Here is a 21,095-nt window from a genome sequence, read left to right on the forward strand (position 1 = left end):
AAATTAATACACTAGATCTACACAGATAGGGGGAGTGAGGGGAAATTACAAAACAACAACAAAAATTAATACACTAGATCTACACAGATATGGGGAGTGAGGGGAAATTACAAAACAACAACAAAAATTAATACACTGGATCTACACAGATATGGGGAGTGAGGGAAAATTACAAAACAACAACAAAAATTAATACACTGGATCTACACAGATATGGGGAGTGAGGGGGAAATTACAAAACAACAACAAAAATTAATAAACTGGATCTACACAGATATGGGGAGTGAGGGGAAATTACAAAACAACAACAAAAATTAATACACTAGATCTACACGGAAAATTACAAAACAACAACAAAAATTAATACACTGGATCTACACAGATATGGGGAGTGAGGGGGAATTACAAAACAACAACAAAAATTAATACACCAGATCTACACAGATATGGGGAGTGAGGGAAAATTACAAAACAACAACAAAAATTAATACACTGGATCTACACAGATATGGGGAGTGAGGGGAAATTACAAAACAACAACAAAAATTAATACACTGGATCTACACAGATAGGGGGAGTGAGGGGAAATTACAAAACAACAACAAAAATTAATACACTGGATCTACACAGATAGGGGGAGTGAGGGGAAATTACAAAACAACAACAAAAATTAATACACTGGATCTACACAGATATGGGGAGTGAGGGAAAATTACAAAACAACAACAAAAATTAATACACCAGATCTACACAGATATGGGGAGTGAGGGGAAATTACAAAACAACAACAAAAATTAATACACTGGATCTACACAGATATGGGGAGTGAGGGGAAATTACAAAACAACAACAAAAATTAATACACTGGATCTACACAGATATGGGGAGTGAGGGGAAATTACAAAACAACAACAAAAATTAATACACTGGATCTACACAGATAGGGGGAGTGAGGGGAAATTACAAAACAACAACAAAAAACAGACAAACAACAAAAACGAAAAATACAGCAACAACAACAAAAGGCCTAAAGAGATGGTAGGAGAATGAAACAAACAAACAAACAACAACACCTATATAGATGGTAGGAGAATGAAAAACAACAACAAAAAACAAGACCTATATAGATGGTAGGAGAATGAAAAACAACAACAAAAAACAAGACCTATATAGATGGTAGGAGAATGAAAAACAACAACAAAAAACAAGACCTATATAGATGGTAGGAGAATGAAAAAACAACAACAAAAAACAAGACCTATATAGATGGAAAGAGAATGAAAAAACAAAAGACCCAGACAGATGGAAGGAGAAAGGAATATATAAAAAAAAATAATAATAATTAAAAAAAAGAAAGAAAAAAAGAAAAAACAAAAGAAAGAAAGAAAGAAATCAAAAGCCAAAGTGAAAAGAGGGAGGAACCAAAAAAAGAGATTCCCTCGGCCACAGTCAAGAGGACAATCTACATGTTCCTACCTCTCTGCCTTGATTCAACACACTGCTGTGGTCAATCACAATGGCAAAGGATGAATCATGATAGACACTGTCGGGCAGTCTGATGGTGTCTGGGGCCTGCAGTGCCACACCCACCATGTCGGGCAGGTAACCCCATTCACTGATTTCATTTATCTCCACCTGAAAAACACACACACACACACACACACACACACACACACCACTCATACACATATACACCACACACCACGCATCACTCACACACAAACACCACACACACACACACATACACACATACATACACACACACGCAGATCACTCGCACACACACACACACACACACACACACACACACCACACACACACACACACACACGCACACCATACACACACACACACACACACACACCACACATCGCATTCACACACACACACATACACACCACACATCGCATTCACACACACACACACACACACATACACACCACACATCGCATTCACACACACACACACATACACACCACACATCGCATTCACACATACACACACACACACACACACACACACACACAGACATACACACCACACATCACATTCACACACACACATACACACCACACATCGCATTCACACACACACACACACACACACACACACACACATTATTATGATGTTTTCAAGGCATCATGAAGAGGACTTAAGTGGTGAATTGTTGGGTGAACAGACTGTGGGAAATGCTAGAGAGAACCAAACAAACAATTGAACTATTTTATTCAATTGAAGACCAAAGCCCCTTTCTGAAGGGGTGTGGCACAAGTACAATGTAATATTGGAAATATAACTGATCACACAGTAATGTTTTAAACACATCCATCACAGGCAAAAAAATGTCATGATATGGTGTCATTATATTCAGCCTCTTCAAAGATTTGTATATATATATAAGTACTGAGTCCATACAGTGTAGTCTCATTTCAAGAGTTGACAACAACTAATTTAATCTAAAGCTGCAAGGGTTGATATAATAACTGGGTTCAATAAGCTTCAATCTAAGGTCAAGCTGGGTAAGGCACCTTTACAAAAAAAAGTGAGCTTCTCTTCTGTGTGTTACATAGGCAACATCTTAGTTCATGTTCACTTTTGGACTTGTATCTAAAGTAGGTGATGTGCAATATCAAAAATGCCCAATCTGAATTCAGTCAATGTGCATTTAATGTGTGTGTTCATTCTAATTGGAAAATATTGCTCAACTAAATATGCGGTCTTAAAAAGTCTATACTGAGCAAATCTGCCACCAGTGTACCACTAGTGGATAGAGAGAGAGAGAGAGACAGAGAGAGACAGAGACAGAGAGAGAGACACAGAGAGACACAGACACAGAGAGAGACAGAGACAGAGAGAGAGAGAGAGAGAGAGGAAGAAGAAGAAGAAGAAGAAAAAGAAGAAAGAGAAACACCTGTATATATATAATATGTATGTATGTTCATGCCAGTTCTGCCACCTACAACCAATAACTTGTTAAGGTCTTAAGAATCCTAGAAGACATTGGACACCTTGGCTGTCTTATGCAGAAGAGAAACATTCAGAATTTAGACACCGACAAACATTTGTGACCCATAATTTTTTTTTTACCACTGCCATCCAAGTAATACAATACTTTTTATTCAATTCCTAAGCACAACTACTTCAATAAAGAATTAATTACATCCACACATTTCACTTGGGATAAATAATAAGAAAAATGTATTCATATCAATATAAACACATCAATATATATATATGAACATGTGGGCCTTTTGAATGATGGTTCACTTCTGAACATGTGGACCTTTTGAATGATGGTTCACTTCTGAACATGTGGGCCTTTTGAATGATGGTTCACTTCTGAACATGTGGACCTTTTGAACAGACAAGCTGTCTTTGTTCTTGTCAGTGCTGCAGGGCTGAACATGAAGAGAGAAACGGATCCTGTCAGTGACCTCCACAACACCAGTGGATCAACACTGACACCAAGGGACACAGGGAGGACATCTTGCCCCAGGGATGTCAAACCTCTAAAGCTTCAGCTGTCTGAGGAAAGTCTCCAGCTGACAGAAAGCTCACACAGCAAAACCAGGGTTTGTGGGGAACACAGCTTTTTTATCATTTCTGTTACATCTGAAATCCTACAGCCATCTCTGAAACCCCGTCAGTTTCAACTTTATCAAACTCAGTGAGAAATCACTGTTCAAAGAGACTCTATAGTGTATGCCAGCTTTCAGAAAAGTTAGTGTAATATCCCAAATGTAATATCAATTTAACATACATTTACAGGGAGAAGAACCCATCAGTTGGGTTTAAGACAAACAGCCGATTTCTGATTTTTTTAGTTGCCTTCCTTGACTTGTAATTTGGTCTTCTTTTCTGGTCTTTTTTCCATTCAAATTTGTACTTCTGTGTATTTTGTATGAAAAGATATTTCATTATATAATTTTATATGCTTCTGAAACTTATTTTGAATGATGTTAACTTATCTTGAAATTCATTTCATACTTCTCTCCTGCACTTTGGTGTGTATTTGCTACAGCCATTGGTGTCCATGCAGCACACTGAAAGTGAGGATTGGAAATCCGTTGTAATCCTAATCCAGGGTCAGGATTTCAAATAATTTGCAGACTTCCAGTAGATTTCTGATCAGATTTCCAGTTATTTTTCCCGTCCATCAAAGTCTTCTTGCGTGTCCATTGTGTTTGCATGTCCTGCCACGTGCGTACTGTCTGGTGTGCTACAGAAATTATGTGATACAGTAACTTTCAGAAATCCCAAACAAACCACAACCACAAAACCAACAAACTCTTCCTGTGAATAACATGGCCACCTGCTGAAAGAGTGGACAGAAAAACGCTGACATCCATAAAAGCCCACTCATGTAACTGAATGCACAAGGAACTGATGGCAGCCCACAAATGCAGTGCAGTGATCCATGTACACTGAAAGGTGTGTCCTGTTTGGGGTCCTACCTGGTACAGCCTGTTCACCTCCATGGGGTCACGTGACATCACAATACCATCATCGAAAGCAAGCACTCGACCTGCAGTCTGACAGTTGTTGGAGAGGACAATGCCTTGGCCATGGTTGTCATGGAATCTCCATGTAGTCACCTGCAACATAATTTCCAGTAAAACAACTGGATTATAAGAAAACCTTTTATTACTTTAACCTTCATCCTGTGTTCTTCTGCACGCGCGTGCACACTCACACACACACACATACACACACACAACCAGAAAACATATACAATACACCCCCACTTCCCCCCCCCACACACACACACAAAGCGATAACAAATAAACAACACACACACACAAACACACACACAACCACCACCACCACCACCACCACCACCACCACCACACCACACCACAAGCACACACTAACAATTAGAATATGATCCATCTAAAACATCACACAAAAAACAAACATTATCACAATCGACAAAAAGAATTCTAGCATTAGACATTTCAATTATTTCATGTAGAATAATGATATCTAAACATTGACATTATTCTAAACCTTACCAACCCCAACCATACATAATATGGCTTGACATGGAATAGTAACTGTACAATTTGGTATAGATAAAAAAAAAAGTGTTAGTGTTTATCATTATTTTACATGTAAAAATTGAAAAGCTTTATGTTGAACTTCTTTTCATGGATTTTGATGATATCTTATGAGTCTAATGTTTTAATTAATTCTATAAGTGTGTGTGTGTGTGTGTGTGTGTGTGTGTGTGTGTATGGGGGGCATTTGTGTGTGGGGGGCGAGGGGATAGGTCTAAGTGTGTGTGTGCATGTGTGTGGGGGTGTGAGAATGTGCGTGTCTGTGTGTGTAAGTGTACTTGCTGCAGAGATATATGTGTGCGGAGGGAGGGGGGCGGGGTGGAGTGTGTGTATACATGTGTTCACAAATTTTCATAATACCAGTGCTAACAATCCCTTTCTTTATGTAAAATGTCTACTGGTTAAAACAATTTCTTTTTGGGCGTTGTGATGGTGTATCTTTTGTAAGTGTGATGTTTTAGATGTGTTTTTAGATGTGTTTGGTTATAACTGCAGCAAAGGTGACCAAAGACAAATGATAATGCTCTACTTTTATACTGGGCAAAAAGACATATGTCATACTGTTATAACTGAGGTTAACTGGCATGGTATGGCATGGTATGGTATGGTATGGTATGGTATGGTATGGCATGGTATGGTACGATATGGTATGGTATGGTATGGTATGGTATGGCATGGTATGGTATGGTATGGTATGGCATGGTGTGGTACGGTATGGTATGGTATGGTATGGTATGGTTTGGTATGGTGTGGTATGTTATGGTATGGTATGGTATGGTATGGCGTGGTATGGTATGGTATGGTATGGTGGTGGTGTGTGTCCATCGAGATCGATGATGACCATCGTTGTCATCCTGCTGGGGGATGGGGGGAGGGTGGTGGTGGGGTGGAGGGGAGGATGCTCATGAATCTATCTGTGAATGCGCAGATGGCTGAATAGTCCAATCTGCACACGAAATGTTTGCTGACAATTGGGGCAGACAAAGACAGGCATACCATTGTCAGGGAGCTTGTTTGCCCGTGACTTTCTGGCCTGCCTCTTCTGAACAGCTGCAGCAGTCCTGTTGGCCTCGCACAACTTGGCGCCTTTGTGCACAGCAACGCGCCATTTGTCACGGTCCACTGCAGATTCCTCCCAGGAGTCAGGGTTGATATCAAACGCTTTCAGAGAGACTTTCAGAGTATCTCTGAAGCGTTTCTTCTGACCTCCGTGTGATCTCTTCCCTTGTTGCAGCTCGCCATAGAAGAGCCTTTTGGGCAGCCGATGGTCTGGCATGCGCGCCACATGTCCAGCCCAGCGAAGCTGGGACTGCATCAGGATGGTGAAGATGCTGGGAAGGGTGGCTTTTGCGAGCACCTCTGTGTCTGGGGTCCTGTCTTGCCACTTGATGTTCAGTAGCTTCCTGAGGCATGTTGTGTGGAAGTGGTTCAGCTTCTTGGCATGTCGTTGGTACACTGTCCAAGTTTCGCAGGCGTACAGTAGTGTGGGGAGAACTACTACTCTGTAGACCTTTAGCTTGGTCTCAAGACTAATGCCTCTTCTGTTCCAGACATTTGCATTGAGTCTACCAAAAGTTGCGCTTGCTCTTGCAATCCTGACGTCCACTTCATAGTCGATGGTCGCATTTCGTGACAGTGTGCTGCCAAGGTATGTGAACCGCTCCACCGCACTGAGTCTCTGACCGTTGACTGTGATGTTGGGCTCAACGTAGGGTTTCCCTGGGGCTGGCTGATGGAGAACTTCAGTTTTCCTCGTGCTGATGGAAAGGCTGAAGTTCCTGCTGGCAGTGGCAAATTTGTCAACGCTGAGTTGCATGTCAGCTTCAGATCCAGTGTTGAGGACACAATCATCAGCAAACAAAAAGTCTCTGATGATGTCTGTCATGACCTTTGTTTTTGCTTGAAGCCTTCTGAGGTTAAACAACTTGCCATCTGTTCGGTACTTTAGGCCGATTCCAACATCGCCATCTCTGAAGGCACCAGTAAGCATTGCAGAGAACATGAGGCTGAACAGTGTTGGAGCCAGGACGCAGCCTTGCTTGACACCATTTGTGACAGCAAAAGGAGCAGATGTTTCGCCATTGTCCTGGACTCGAGCCTGCATGCCTTCATGGAATTGGCTGACCAAGGAAATAAATTTCCGAGGGCATCCATACTTGGCCATGATCTTCCACAGTCCCTCTCTACTCACAGTGTCGAAGGCCTTAGTGAGGTCGACATAGGTGGAGAACAGATCAGCATTTTGCTCCTGACATTTCTCTTGCAGCTGCCTTGCAGCAAACACCATGTCGGTGGTTCCGTGCTCTTTCCGAAATCCACATTGGCTCTCAGGCAAATGACCTTGGTCAAGGTGTGCTGTGAGGCGGTTTAGTAGGATCCTGGCGAGTATCTTGCCTGCGATGGAGAGCAAGGAAATGCCCCGATGGTTATCACAGGCTTGCCGGTTCCCCTTTCGCTTGTACAAGTGAATGATAGATGCATCTTTGAAATCCTGGGGGATCGTCTCTTCTTTCCACATGAGTGAGTACAGCTGATGGAGCTTCTCAGTCAGCACAGTGCCTCCATTCTTGTAGACCTCTGCTGGTATGGAGTCTGAGCCAGGTGCTTTGCCACTGTATAGCAGATGGATTGCTTTCTGGGTCTCAAGAAGTGTTGGCAGATCGTCCAGTGCTTCGTTGATGGGGACTTGTGGGAGACGGTCTATGGCTTCATCATTTATGGAGGAAGGGCGATTTAAGACACTGTTGAAGTGCTCAGCCCAGCGTTCGAGAATTTTCTCCTTCTCGGTGATCAAGGTATTCCCATCTGCACTGAGGAGGGGGGATGATCCTGAGGATGTGGGGCCGTAGACTTCTTTTAAGGCATCATAGAACCTCTTCATATCGTGCCTGTCAGCATATCCCTGGATCTCATCAGCTTTGTCACTCAGCCACTTATCCTGCATCTGGCGTAACTTTTGCTGAACAGTCCTGCGGATGGCATCGTACGCATCCTTTTTTGATGTGGACTTTGGGTTGCTCAGGTAGGCTTGATGCAGACGGCGTTTCTCATCCAGAAGCTGCTTGATTTCATCACAGTTTTCATCAAACCAGTCTTTGTGCTTTCTGGTCATGGGTCCCAGGGTCTCTGAAGCTGTACTATAGATCAGCTCACGCAGGGTCCTCCAGTCAGACTCCACATTCTGGTTGTCCAGAGAGGCGAATTCCAGACGATCTTCCAGCAGCTCCACAAAGGACTGTTTGATGGTGATGTTTTTCAGCTTAGCGATGTTGAGCCGTTTTGGAGCCTTCTGGCCTTGGGGGCGTCTCTTGGGCTGGATTCGAATATTCAGCTTCGAGACTACAAGGCGATGGTCTGTCCAACACTCGGCGCCGCACATGGTCTTTGTTACACGTACATCTTGCCTATCCCTTTTCCGGACGATGACATAATCGATGAGATGCCAATGCTTTGAGCGAGGGTGCATCCATGACGTCCTGTTATGGGTAGGGAGGCAGAAAACTGTGTTGGTTATCAGCAGTTCGTGCTCTGCACAGGTCTGAAGCAAAAGCAATCCATTTGGGTTGCAGTGGCCCACACCGTGCTTTCCAATCACTCCATCCCAGGAGATGTAGTCAGAGCCAACTCTAGCATTGAAGTCCCCAAGAATGATGAGCTTGTCTGCTTTAGGGATAGCAGCAATGACAGAGTGAAGGTCCTCGTAGAACTTCACCTTCACTTCATCCGGGTTGGTCATGGTTGGGGCGTAGGCACTGACAATGGTGAGGTGCTTCTGGCCAGAAGCCAGTGGGAGTTTCATGGTCATAAGCCTATCGTTGACTCCCTTTGGGATTCCAGCTAGCTTGCTGACAAGTGCTGTTTTTACTGCAAAACCAACGCCAGCCTCACGTCGCTCTTCGCTTCCTCGTCCACTCCAGAAGAAGGTGTAACCAGATCCCTGTTCACAGAGCTCGCCTTCGCCTGCAAGCCGAGTCTCACTCAAGGCTGCGATGTCAATGTTGTATCTGGCGAGTTTGGATGCAACTAGTGCCGTTCTCCTTTGGGGTCTGTCCGCGTTATCTCTGTCCAGGAGAGTCCTTATGTTCCAAGCACCAATGGTGAGAGGAACGATCCTTGTGTTTTTCTTTTCTTTCTTGTTTCGACCGCTGATGTAGGGTCCCCGCCAGCCGCGGTATGCTGGCCAGGGTGATATGGAGCAGGCAATTTTTAGGGCACCTTTTCTAGTCCCTTCCTCATGCCAGGGAGGTGAGCAGTGCATTCCTAAAGAGGGCTGCTCAGACGCTCAGACGGCTGCCGAGCTCCATCGCTGCTCCTGTCGACGAAGAACGACCCTATGGCCTGAGCCGCCTGCATGCAGGTCTGCGACTGCGACTGCCAGTGTACCCACACCTGTCGTTTCGTCGCTCGCCTGTCGCCACAGGACTTGGGGGTGATGAAATGATGAAGGATGAAAGGTCATTTTGGATGACTGATGACTTGCGCGATGAGTTTGTTTAAAGTGAAGAGGAGTTGCGCAACGTCAACCTCACTCTCTCGTCCGGGTCCACCAATTTCCAGTGGCAAGACTAAGTCGAGACGACTGGAGGATGAGCACGGATGCAGTGGATGACCAAGATATCCTTTCGGTGTGTCATCTTGCTCTCTGCACTCCACAGTGCGTTGCTGTAACCGCCTTCTTCTCCGTTGAACCGATAAGTTTCTTCCGCAGATTCTGCCGGATCCAGACTTCGCATGCATGGGTAGACACACCCTGGGGGCCAACTGCGTGTGGCATGCACACAGCACGGTGGAGCTAGATGGCCGTCGGTGGCTCTCCTGAGCCAACGCCCTTTTATGGATCTCCATAAGGGTGTCTAGCCACCCGCCTCACCAGTCCTGGAAGGGAGCGGTGGGAGTGCCGGTTTAGTCGCCGGCAACCCGACCCTGAACAGGTTGTACTGGATTACAGGTTACCAGTAGCAGATCTAATGACCTGACCTGACATATATGGTATGGTATGGTATGGTATGGTATGGTATGGTAGTACGGTATGGTATGGTATGGCATGGTATGGTATGGTATGGTATGGTATGGTATGGCATGGTATGGTATGGTATGGTAGTACGGTATGGTATGGTATGGTATGGTATGGCATGGTATGGCATGGTATGGTATGGTATGGTACGCTATGGTATGGCATGGTATGGTATGGTATGGCATGGTATGGCATGGTATGGTATGGTATGGTACGCTATGGTATGGCATGGTATGGTATGGTATGGCATGGCATGGCATGGCATGGTATGGTATGGCATGGCATGGTATGGCATGGCATGGCATGGTATGGTATGGCATGGCGTGGTATGGCATGGTATGGTATGGTATGAAATGAATTTAAGATGCATTCTTACATTGATCACACTTGTTTTGTACATGTACATGCAGTCTGTGTTGTTACCCACATACAAGACACCACTGTGAGCACTTCCTACACTGAATGACTGAAATAGTGATGAGTACTACCTTGCATTGCATCTGACTCAATGAATGACTTTTCACCTTTCACAGGAAAATAACTTCATTCCTCATATTTGACTGAACAAAGTCAAGTTCTATAACTCTGGTGCATTATCACAATGATTACATCCAAAATTTGCAGAGGAATCTAGTTAATTAACACAAATATGGATAATACAATAATCAACCTGGTTTTACCAAGCAAGTTTCACATTCCTGAAAAACACTCTTCAATTTTTGTTTTTTGTTTGTTTGTTTAAGTATTTTCTGAACACAGATATTGGTGAACACAAGCAGATTTCTCGTCCTCCCACAAATTCAAGTTAAACAGATGCCACTGCTGACATGAACTGACACCCCCACTGAGATAACATCCGTAACAGAACTAATGCAGAAAATTAGCATATTGTATACTGAATACAGACATAAATGGAAACGTGTGCATGCCTCCACACACACACACACACACACACACACACACACACACACACACACACACACACACACACACACACACACACATATGTATGTTAAATCATAGAAGAAACTTTTCCTTATTCATCTATAAAATCAAACAACAACAAACAGACACATCTAAAGTCTAACTCCCCTCTCCCAACTGTGAAAGAGTAAAAAATCAGAGAGGCAAAAACTAAAATGACTATCACCTTTAGCTGTGCCCTGACATCAGCAGACTGTGCCCTAACATCAGCAGACTGTGGCCTAACATCAGCAGACTGTGCCCTAACATCAGTAGACTGTGCCCTGACATCAGTAGACTGTGCCCTGACATCAGCAGACTGTGCCCTAACATCAGCAGGCTGTGCCCTAACATCAGCAGACTGTGCCTTGATATCAGCAGGGATACACTGGACTTGAGCCAGTTCTCTCAACTTTGCCTCCACTTCAGACACCACCTGTGGGCTGATCTCCATCTTCACGGCAGAAACCACCTTGAAGTCTGCAGGCAAGGTGGCGCTGAGGTCCATGTCGTCCACACGGGACTTCATCACGGCCGTCATGGTCGTGACCTCATCGTGTGTTCCGATCTCTTGGCTTCGCTCTGCCACAATGCTGTGGCACGTCACCTTGCCTTTCTGCTGGAGCAAGTAGGTCTTCCCGTCCTGCACCGCGTCCTTCACCTCGGCACCGGCCCTGTGAACCAGCTCCTTCAGATGGCGCCGACACTCCTTGACAGCCGACTCCAGCTTGTCACAAACAGCGTCAATCTCTGCTATCAAGGTCTGTATCTTCTTCTCCGTCTCTTGCAGGTGCTGGTCCAGCTGCTCAATGTTGTGGTTCATCAGGACCTGTCCTTCCTTCAGCTTCTTCACCAGCTCTGCCAGCACGGCGTGTGCCTCAGACACCTTCTCCTCCAATTCCTTCACTTCCTGGCACTGTCGGTGACGGGTCACGGCACAGGTGTGGCAAATCAACTCCTCGTGGGTTGGGCAGTACAGGGTACACACCTCATTGCCATGGTGCACACAGGTGGGCGGACGTTGGTTTGCAGCCAGTTTTTCTGGCGTCAGGCTGGACAGTGCATCGACAACATGATTTTTGGAAATTGAAAATCTTGTGTGCAGCTTTGCACAGGATTTGCACATCATGTCTCTGCAGCTGAGGCACAGACTTGTGGCCACAGAGACTGCACAGGCACAGCACTGGTGCTGCTTGTGCAGCAGTTGCTCAGCTTCCACCAAGTGGACCATAGACAGGTCCGTGGGCAAAGCGTTGGCAATTTCCTTTAAATCTCCTCCGCTGTCAGCACCCACAACACTGGCTCTGCACAGAGGGCAGCCCGCACTCTCTTTTGACTCTAACCAAGATAAAATACAGTCATGACACATCAGATGACCACAAGGGAGCAGCTTTGGGTTTTTAAAATAGTCGTGGCACACACTACACGTCAAACTGTCATCAGAGTCGGCAGGAAATGCAGAAGCCATGATCGGATGCTGACAGGTGGAGTACGCAGACACCCCTTCAGTAGTCTGGTCAACCTAGTGAAAGAAGAAATATACAGTATGAACTGAGTAGACAAACAGACAGAGACTGAATGAATGAATGAATGGATGGATGAATGGATAAATGAATACATAAGGCAGTGAAGAAGATGGCTGTGATGAAAAAACTTGCTGGCACAAAATGGGGAGCAAACTCAAAGATCTTGACCCAGGGGTATACAGGTTCTGTGACCCCATCTTGAGTATGCCTCAACATCCTGGTCAACAGCTGCCAAGACAAACACAGCCCGGCCCACCAAGGTCCAAAACACAGGCCTCTGGCTAATCACAGGAGGAATGAAAACAGTGCCCATCCCTGCAATGGGAAAGATGGCACAGCTGCACTCACTGGACGAACGGCGAAATGAAAAGATGCTGCATCAAGCAGAAAAGATGAAGAGACTGCCATCCCATCTATTGAATGCTAGGCTCCAGGAACCAACAAAGAACCGATAAAAGAGATAAAGTCTGAACCACCTTGTAAAGACGAACCAACGACATCTTACTAGTGTCCTGCTTCCCCAACAACAACAGGTGGAATCCCTACAGGACTATGAGGAGTGGAAGTCAGAGGAGCTGAACATAGTCCTCCATGTTCCTGGAGTAGGCAGGAAGGATAGCCACATTGATGCAGAACTGAGGAACTTGACCCTCCAGATGCTGGATGCAGAACAACTTTACAGAATTTTTACAGTCATTTTTAATCAGTCACTGCCCCAGTGTAAAATACCCCTCATATGGAAAACATCATGCATTGTTTCAGTTCCAAAGAAAACACCTGTTAAATGCATGAATGACCTTCATCCTGTGGCTCTAACACTGCCATTATGAGGACATTCATTAGAGTTGTTTTCATTCACTTACAGGGATTAGTAAAGGACTTTTCAGACCCTCTACAGTTTGCTTGCAGGAGAAACAGAAATGTTGATGACGCTTTGTTGTTTGTTTTAATAAGGCATATGAACATTTACACAGGCCTGGCACATACATCCAACTGATGTGTTTTGACTTCTCAAGTGCGTTCAACACTATTCAGCACCACCTTTTGGCTAATAAACTTTTACAGATGAAAATTAGTTCACCAACTATCTTATGCATTTCAGACTACCTTACCAACAGACCCCAATTTGTAAAAACTAAGGACTCTCTTTCCAGTGTTTTGTACACTAATACTGGTGCTTCCCAGGGCACTGCACTGTCACCCTTCCTTTTTACTTTGTACACAGCTGACTGCAGGAGTAGGCGCAGCATCGTGTCCACTCATCAAGTTCGCTGACGATTCAGCTCTGACAGGACTTGTAACTGATGACGACGACACTGAGTACAGACAAGAGATGGACAATTTTACAACTTGGTGTGATGATAACTTTTTAGAGTTATATGTTACAAGAACAACAGAACTAGTTACTGATTACAGGAAGAAGAAACCAAGTATCAATCAGACTGTCATCAAAGGAGAGACTGTTTAACAGGTCAACACATATTAATACCTTGGCGTAATTATTGGCAACAAACTTTCATGGAATGAACACTCAGATTCAATGGTAAAAAAAGTAAACAGTTGAATGTATTGCCTCAGGAAACTGAAATCTTTCAACATATGTAAGCAGCTGCTAGAAATGTTTTATTGTTCTGTTGTTTCCAGTGTTCTGTTTTATGGTTCTGTGTGCTGGGGTGGGAATGTGACCAAACAGAATAAAGACAGACTTCATAAGATCATTAGAAAAGCAAGTGGGGTGGTGGGCAGAAGACAAGACAGTTTTGACGACGTGTACCAGAAAAAGATGACAGACAGGTTTTATACAATTTTTGACGATGAAACTCACCCTCTTTACTCAGACTTTAACAGCAAACGGGAGGACAGAAGTGGTAGGTTTAGAGTCCCCTATTCAGAAATAGCGCTCCTTAGTTTTTCTTTAAGACATATGTTATAATTTCTTTTACCAGAAATAGCGCTCCTTAGTTTTCTTTGAAATACATGTTATAATTTCTCTTACTGTGTTATAAAGCAAGCTGTTAAGTTTTTATCACTTTCATATTTAATTCAGTCTTTTCATTTTTAAGTTAAAATTTTGCTATGTTCACACATAACAACAAAAATTATGTTAGACTCGACTTTGGGCTGAGAGACTGATTGGTGTGAGTGACGAACGTCTGAATGCACATGTAATTTCCAGTGGGATTAATAAAGATGTATTGTATTGTACTACCCATGTGACAGATGGCCCCATGTCTACACGGATGGCTCTGCAGAGTGCTGTAAAAATGGTTTCTCATTAAATTCCCAGACAGCAGCCGTGTCACAAGGTCCATCCCCACAGGTCAGCTGTCCACAAACTACAGAGTGGAGACTTGTGCACTGCTTCATGCAGCACAGACTCTGAATTCCAGAGAAAAGCTGCCAACACACACAGTCATCTCGATGAACTGCAAAGTCTCCTTGCAGGAGAAGAAAGCCAGATCCTGTGAGACATGAGGCAGGCACTGGGGACACTGAACCAGAGGACACTGCTGACCCTCCAGTGGATCCCATCGCACTGTGGAGTCAGTGGAAATGAGGAGGCTGACAGGCTCTCAAGGGCAGGCAGCAAAATGGAACACACTGTCCATCCTATCTGATACAGAGAACCACGAGCAATCGTGAAGAACCAGTTCAGAGAGCAATGGAGAAACAAACACCAAACTGGATGGGAGGAGGATGCTCTCTGGACTTCACACAGAGCACAGCAAGTAGTCTTCTTCTGACTGACAACTGGACATTGCAGGCTCCTTTCACACCTCTACAGACTGAGACCACCCCCTACTGATGAATGCCCAATCCACACAGGTTCGCAGACACCAGAGCACTTATCACAGCTCTGCCCAGCTTTTGGCACACTGAGGAGGGAAACCTGGCCCTGTGCAGTGGAACTCCAAGAGAAGCTCTGGGGAACACCTGCTCCACTGCGGAGGACAGCGGACTTCGCGCTGCAGACCGGAATGACCATCTGACAGCATGACCTGGGGAACGCAGAAGAAGAAAAGAAGAAGAATACATGAAAAGAAAGGATGAAGGAAAGAGGGAAAGAAAGAAATGAGAAAAGGAGGAAGGAAAGAGGGAAAGAAAGAAATGAGAAAAGGATGAAGGGGGAAAGAAAGAAATGAGAAAAGGAGGAAGGAAAGAGGGAAAGAAATGAGAAAAGGAAGAAGGAAAGAGGGAAAGAAAGAAATGAGAAAAGGAGGAAGGAAAGAGGGAAAGAAATGAGAAAAGGATGAAGGAAAGGGGGAAAGAAAGAAATGAGAAAAGGATGAAGGAAAGGGGAAAAGAAAGAATTGAGAAAAGGAGGAAGGAAAGAGGGAAAGAAAGAAATGAGAAAAGGAGGAAGGAAAGAGGGAAAGAAAGAAATGAGAAAAGGAGGAAGGAAAGAGGGAAAGAAAGAAATGAGAAAAGGAGGAAGGAAAGAGGGAAAGAAATGAGAAAAGGAGGAAGGAAAGGGGGAAAGAAAGAAATGAGAAAAGGATGAAGGAAAGAGGGAAAGAAAGAAATGAGAAAAGGAGGAAGGAAAGAGGGAAAGAAAGAAATGAGAAAAGGGTGAAGGAAAGAGGGAAAGAAAGAAATGAGAAAAGGAGGAAGGAAAGAGGGAAAGAATTGAGAAAAGGATGAAGGAAAGAGGGAAAGAAAGAAATGAGAAAAGGATGAAGGAAAGAGGGAAAGAAATGAGAAAAGGATGAAGGAAAGAGGGAAAGAAAGAAATGAGAAAAGGATGAAGGAAAGAGGGAAAGAAAGAAATGAGAAAAGGAGGAAGGAAAGAGGGAAAGAAAGAAATGAGAAAAGGATGAAGGAAAGAGGGAAAGAAAGAAATGAGAAAAGGATGAAGGAAAGAGGGAAAGAAAGAAATGAGAAAAGGATGAAGGAAAGAGGGAAAGAAAGAAATGAGAAAAGGATGAAGGAAAGAGGGAAAGAAAGAAATGAGAAAAGGAGGAAGGAAAGAGGGAAAGAAATGAGAAAAGGATGAAGGAAAGAGGGAAAGAAAGAAATGAGAAAAGGATGAAGGAAAGAGGGAAAGAAAGAAATGAGAAAAGGAGGAAGGAAAGGGGGAAAGAAAGAAATGAGAAAAGGAGGAAGGAAAGAGGGAAAGAAAGAAATGAGAAAAGGAGGAAGGAAAGAGGGAAAGAAAGAAATGAGAAAAGGATGAAGGAAAGAGGAAAAGAGTGGTAGGAAAAAAGAAATGAAGGAGGAAAAGTCTTGGACATACATCAATCGATATTTTGCAAGCTGACATTAAGGCTGCACCCATGTTCACTATAGCAGACTATGTCAAAAATGTCCATGAACCTTCTTTTAACTCACTGGATGCTGTCACAAGCTGAATACAGGAGTCTGAAAAATGGACTGCTGTCAAAGATTTCTTTTATATCAAATGCATTGACTTCAAAGAAAACAAAAATTGTTTGAAATCAGAGATGAGAAAAACAGACTGAATTCAGAAATAAGTCAAATGGATTTATCATAGAGAAACATATTCATTTCAGAAATCAGAAACACTGACTGATTTTAGGAGATCAAAGAAAAAAGGACTCGAGGCATGAAAAATTAACTGAATCTGGAGAGATTTCAATAGGAGGATATTAGTGCATGTATTGTGTCTGCTTCTTTGTTCAAGGGCTGCGACTCCCACATTTACTTGCTTATGCATGTCCATGAGTGGGCTTTCAAGTGTATGACTGTTTTTTTCCCCTGCCATGTATACAGGCAGCCATGTTCCATTTTCAGTGGGTGTATGCCAGGTATGTTCTTGTTTCTATAAGTATAACCTACCAAACTCTGACATCAATTACAGAATCTTTAATGTGCATGATCTTCTGCATGCATCTGCAAAGGAAAGTGCATGTGTTGACTTGAAAGATCAGTGAAAATAGTAGTATCCCAAGTTATATGCTTTTCTACAGAAGGTGGCGTGGTGGAGTCACTTATGCATTTGATTTCAGATCCAATGTTCACCAGAGAGCGCCTAGGATTTCAGGCCCCATTTCAGCATTGTGTTGTGTCTTTGGAAAAGGCGCTGTACTTAGATTTTTTTTTTTTTTTTTTTTTTTTTTTTTTACTCCACACAGCTGTGAATGTATGTCTGACTTAGGAAAGGCTAAAATGCTGGAAGGAGAAGATTGGACCCCGCCTTCCTATGGCAAGCCCTAGACAGAGTGAATGTGAAATCACTGTCCTGATGGCTGGAAAAGTATATATGGGAATTTTAACATTTAATGTATTTCTTTCAGCAAGGTGTCGCAGGAAATACAACAAAGACGAAATTACCTCAAACGTGGATCAGACAGCTCTGTATCTGGACTGACGACCCATTTCAGCCAGCACTTCAACTTCCACTAGGACAAATGCGTGCAAGGCTAGCTGACAATGTTGAGCAGCTGTGTACAATGTTTCTAACTTCCTAATTTACATCAGTCTATCAGTCTGGTCTATTGGTTTTTATTCTGCATTCTTTATACTTTTCATTGATTTTGTATTTGCTGCTAAAAAGAAACGGGGTGGGGGTGGGGGTATGCCAACTGCAAGACAGGGTACATTACTTATATCTAAATGTCTCCTGTCGGTATGATTCAGAGTGACATTTTATTCATGAAGGAATGTATCATGGAGCAAGACAAAAGCTGACAAGAATTTCAGCAAAGTTCAATACCCATCAATCACATCCTTTAAAACAGCATTCAGCAACCAAATGGATAAAGCGGTCTGCCATCTCTGAAATGACACAGTGCCAGAACTGCAGGATATATGTGACCTAAATCAAATGCTGTACAGATTCTGCAGGATGTCGCCTTGTCAACAGCATTCAGCCTGGGAGAACACAAACTCACCTGCAAAGCAAACCCTGTACTCCAAAATTCACAGCTGTGGACAAAAACTGTGAAATCAATCAATACAAATCATTAGGTATGGTGCTGGACACTGAAGTAATCCATTAACAGGGTACAGTGCTGGCCACTGAATGAATCCATTAACAGGGTACAGTGCTGGACACTGAATGAATCCATTAACAGGGTACAGTGCTGGACACTGAAGGAATCCATTAACAGGGTACAGTGCTGGCCACTGAAGTAATCCATTAACAGGGTATAGTGCTGGCCATTGAAGGAATCAATTAACAGGGTACAGTGCTGGCCACTGAAGGAATCCATTAACAGGGTACAGTACTGGACACTGAAGGAATCCATTAACAGGGTACAGTGCTGGCCACTGAAGGAATCCATTAACAGGGTACAGTGCTGGCCACTAAAGGAATCCATTAACAGGGTACAGTGCTGGACACTAAAGGGATCCATTAACAGGGTACAGTGCTGGCCACTGAATGAATCCATTAACAGGGTACAGTCCTGGCCACTGAAGGAATCCATTAACAGGGTACAGTGCTGGCCACTGAATGAATCCATTAACAGGGTACAGTGCTGGCCACTGAATGAATCCATTAACAGGGTACAGTGCTGGCCACTAAAGGAATCCATTAACAGGGTACAGTGCTGGCCACTAAAGGAATCCATTAACAGGGTACAGTGCTGGACACTAAAGGAATCCATTAACAGGGTACAGTGCTGGCCACTGAAGGAATCCATTAACAGGGTACAGTGCTGGCCACTGAAGGGATCCATTAACAGGTATTCTATCTGGGGCAAAAATTAACTAAGCCTTGCAACCTTTCCACGCCCTTTCTTGGTATAATTATTTGGTTTTAGGGTTTGCAATTGCAAGCTAATTCGCCTACATAATTATTCATCAAAGTCATATTTCTGCACAACTGATCTAGAATCACTGTCTGCAATATTTTTAATTGCTTAATATTTTTAGCTGATTTTGTTACATTTGACAGAGCATTCTAACCTTTGACAACTCTGATGCTGAAAGATGATTTGCAGATATTAGTCCTGCAAAACTGGGTATAAAGGTTAGTATTGAGTTTCTGTTTGTATCAGACTTGTTAGCAGCTGAGAAAATAGTGTTATGGTCAATATCATCAATGCTGTTAGAGACCTTGAAGACCTGAATCATATCTCCTCTAAAGAATCTGTATTTCAATGAATGTAGATTGAACTGTGTCAACTGGCAGTGGTAATCTAAGTCTCTGAGTTCCGGTACCATTCTCGTTGCTCTCCTCTGAACCTACTCAGTTGCTACTGATTGTCTTTTAAGTCTGGGATATCATATTACATTGCTGTATTCTAGTATCTGTCATACAATTGTCTTATAAAAATTGGTTAAAAAAAATCTTTATCCATGAAAGTAAAAGTTCTCCTTATAATAGCCAATATTTAATTCACTTTATCAACAGCTGCCTGAAAAAAGCGGAAATGGGCATCAAAGGAAAAATCCTGATCAAATGTAACACCCAGGTCTTCTTCCTCAACACACTCTGAAGTAACACTTAAGTCGGTTTCATCAATTTTCATGACATATTTATGTTTTGGATTATTTTTTCCTCAGTGCAGAATTTTACATTAAAGCACATTAAAAAACAAAAAAACAAAAACAAAACAGGTTCCAATTATTTGATCAATTCTGTTGTCTCTGTATCTGTATCTGTTGAATACATCGCTGTCGCCAAGAGTATGGCATTATCCCGACGGGTGGGGGTGTGCACAGCTTAGCAGGTTCACTGTTGAGATGTTAACAGTCAGGCACAGATACTACACCCCGGTGATACAAGACGCAAAAATAATCTGCATAATTTACAGCTACATTAACACTTAATGCGGAAACATCAAAGTTAACACAGCACTGGCAAAACAAAAATTAATTACCCTCGTTCCACTACAAAGACGCCCCTGTGGCCAGAACCAGGAAGTAAAGAAAGCCTTCATCACTCCACATGTTCACGTCTTTGAACTGGCATCTTCACCCCTTCAGGACAAGAAACATCCCTGGCCATTGAAAAAATATATCACAGGAAATTATCTTGGGAAAACTAGTGTTACATTTTATCTGTGATTGGAAAAATAATATCCTTTGATGGTATGGCGAAGAAAGGAAAAGGGTGAAAACCGAAAGTAGGCTTTGCAACGCAACAAAACTGGAACTCTCCGTGATATTTCGATGAACAAAACATCACTCCCATCTGCGCATCAAACAGTCACAGACATACATTTGAAACAAACATATGAAATGGTAGTGTCGTGCACACAGAGAGACTCACTGTTGTTTGAAGAAGCTGCAAATACTTTGCTGACGTTTCCGATCACTTGTCGTCTGAGAAATACCCATAAGCCATTGGGGGCGTTGATGACGTCATGGATCACGTGGTCAAGGAAGGTCGGTTGAGTTCGCAGTGGTACGCAAAGGTTGCCTGGTTTCGAGAAGTGTTTCGCTGTGGTAGGACTTTATTTGGCTGAACAGTTCGTGTAGCGGGTTGTCAAAGCTCAAGCAACATTGCAGACACAACATTTGGTTCTGCAGTTACTTCCGCCCTAAATTCTTTTCTGACAACAAAACAAAAAACAAAATTGTGTGAAAATGTTATCATGGAAAGAGTTTGCATCAGTGGGGGGTTCA

General features: G+C 43.2%; 1 protein-coding gene across 2 annotated transcripts in view; it reads right to left on the bottom strand.

Annotated features, from left to right (window-relative positions):
- The window catches only part of LOC143290010 (uncharacterized), a 33,768-nt gene extending 12,956 nt beyond the window's left edge, over positions 1-20,812 (bottom strand). For both annotated transcript variants that reach the window (XR_013056311.1, XM_076599324.1), the window contains exons 1-4: positions 20,740-20,812; positions 11,222-12,556; positions 4,455-4,595; positions 1,477-1,635 (exon numbers count right to left, since the gene is read on the bottom strand). Coding sequence is in view for 1 of the 2 variants with exons in the window: in XM_076599324.1 (XP_076455439.1) it covers positions 1,477-1,635; positions 4,455-4,595; positions 11,222-12,502 (1,581 nt within the window). In the remaining variant the exon portion in view is untranslated. The remainder of the gene's footprint in view (positions 1-1,476; positions 1,636-4,454; positions 4,596-11,221; positions 12,557-20,739) is intronic.
- Positions 20,813-21,095: the final 283 nt, after the last annotated feature.

The sequence above is a fragment of the Babylonia areolata genome, chromosome 14, assembly GCF_041734735.1.
Source record: "Babylonia areolata isolate BAREFJ2019XMU chromosome 14, ASM4173473v1, whole genome shotgun sequence".
NCBI classification, from domain to species: Eukaryota; Metazoa; Mollusca; class Gastropoda; order Neogastropoda; family Buccinidae; genus Babylonia; species Babylonia areolata.